The sequence below is a fragment of the Antrostomus carolinensis genome, unplaced genomic scaffold (genome assembly GCF_000700745.2).
Source record: "Antrostomus carolinensis isolate BGI_N321 unplaced genomic scaffold, ASM70074v2 scaffold51027, whole genome shotgun sequence".
In the NCBI taxonomy this organism is placed as follows: domain Eukaryota; kingdom Metazoa; phylum Chordata; class Aves; order Caprimulgiformes; family Caprimulgidae; genus Antrostomus; species Antrostomus carolinensis.
The window spans coordinates 5769-7161 of NW_010329149.1; the positions used below are offsets into that span (position 1 = coordinate 5769).

The following is a 1393-nucleotide window of genomic DNA, read 5'->3' on the forward strand; positions in this document are numbered from 1 at the left end:
CTCTGTGGCCTCCCCTGGACTCTCTCCAGCAGTTCCCTGTCTCTCTGGAACTGGGGGACAGGGATCACCTCATCAAACCTCCCAGCCCCGCGTACCTGTTGGTGACGAAGCTGTTGCTGACACTCTCCACGTCCCCCAGCCCCGAGCTCCGCAGCAGACGGTTCTTGCTGGTGTCCAGAGGCAGCAGCAGGTAGCTCATGCGGTTGGCGTAGTGGATGGCCTGGCTGAAAACAGTGCTCTCCTCCTTCTGGATCAGCTCCTGCTGCTTCTCTCGGCTCATGGTGGGCCAGAGCCTCAGCTGCTCTGACGCTATCTCCAGGGCAGACTTGGCTTCCTGTGGCGCCTCCATGCTCTCCTGAAGGAGTTAGAAGGAGATGTCAGATGGTCTCCAGTTGTGGCCAGGGCAGTTGAGATGGGATGTGAGGAAGAATTTCTTTCCTGAAAGGGTTCTGAGGCATTGGAAGGGGTTGCCCAGGGCAGTGGTGGAGTCCCCATCCCTGGAGGGATTGAAGAGTCGTGTAGACACAGTGCTGAGGGACATGGGTTAGTCATAGGGGACTGGTCAGTGTTGGGTTCATGGTTGGACTCAATGAGCTTAAAGGGCTTTTCCAATCGAGGAAATTCTGGGATTCTGTCAGGTATCTGTGTGGACAGGAGACCTGCCAGCCCTCACCCCACTGTTCCCACAGGAACCTCCCAGAACCAGGATGGAGTCCCTCAGGCTGGTTCAGCTTCCTTACCAGCCCGTGGACCTTCAGGGAGAGCTACTTCTGCACAGCAGCTCTCCAGGGACAATGTCACCACTGTCACCTCCTCACCTCATCCGTGTGGTTCTCCTCATTGTTGTCCAGGTACAAGGCTCGGATGTGGTTCTGCACATCACAGTAGAACATGGCCTCCCAGAACTGGATGTTGGTCCACACCACATGCTCCTGCACGCAGCTGTAGGCAAACTGCGTGATGCCCGGGCTCAGTTTCTGAGGAAGCAGAAGGTGGAAGAGAGTTTCATACAGACGTGGCCTTTGGGCTGAGCTCTCCTCTCCAGCTAACCCCTGCTCTAGCCTGTGGCTGGGAAAGGCAACGGACACCTGGGCAGGCAGGAGGGACACTGGAACCAGAGCTCCTCCAACCATTCCCTGCAAACTCCTCTCAGATTTGCCCAGCACCCACCCAGAGCCCCACAGGTCCACACACTACAGATGCTTGAAGAGAGACAGAACCTTATCCCAGCCCAGCGTGACCCACACATCAAGCTGCCCCTTCAGAGCAGCCCCAGTGTCTGAGCACCCTGCCTGCAGGTGATCCAGCCATGTCCCCAGGAGATACAACCAGCCTGGGGAACGAGGCTGCAGATCAGCCCTTCAGAGAGGGACCTGGGGGTTCTGGTCCATGG

The 1393-nt window shown here is 57.6% G+C and overlaps 1 protein-coding gene across 1 annotated transcript in view; it reads right to left on the reverse strand.

The window, feature by feature from the left end:
* LOC104528426 (myotubularin-related protein 5-like) overlaps positions 1–977 on the reverse strand; it is a gene marked incomplete at both ends in the record, with an annotated part of 4466 nt that extends 3489 nt beyond the window's left edge. Inside the window, 2 exons of the mRNA XM_010172430.1 lie at positions 96–355; positions 819–977. Of these exons, the coding sequence (XP_010170732.1) occupies positions 96–355; positions 819–977 (419 nt within the window). The remainder of the gene's footprint in view (positions 1–95; positions 356–818) is intronic.
* Between the last annotated feature and the right edge of the window lie 416 nt (positions 978–1393).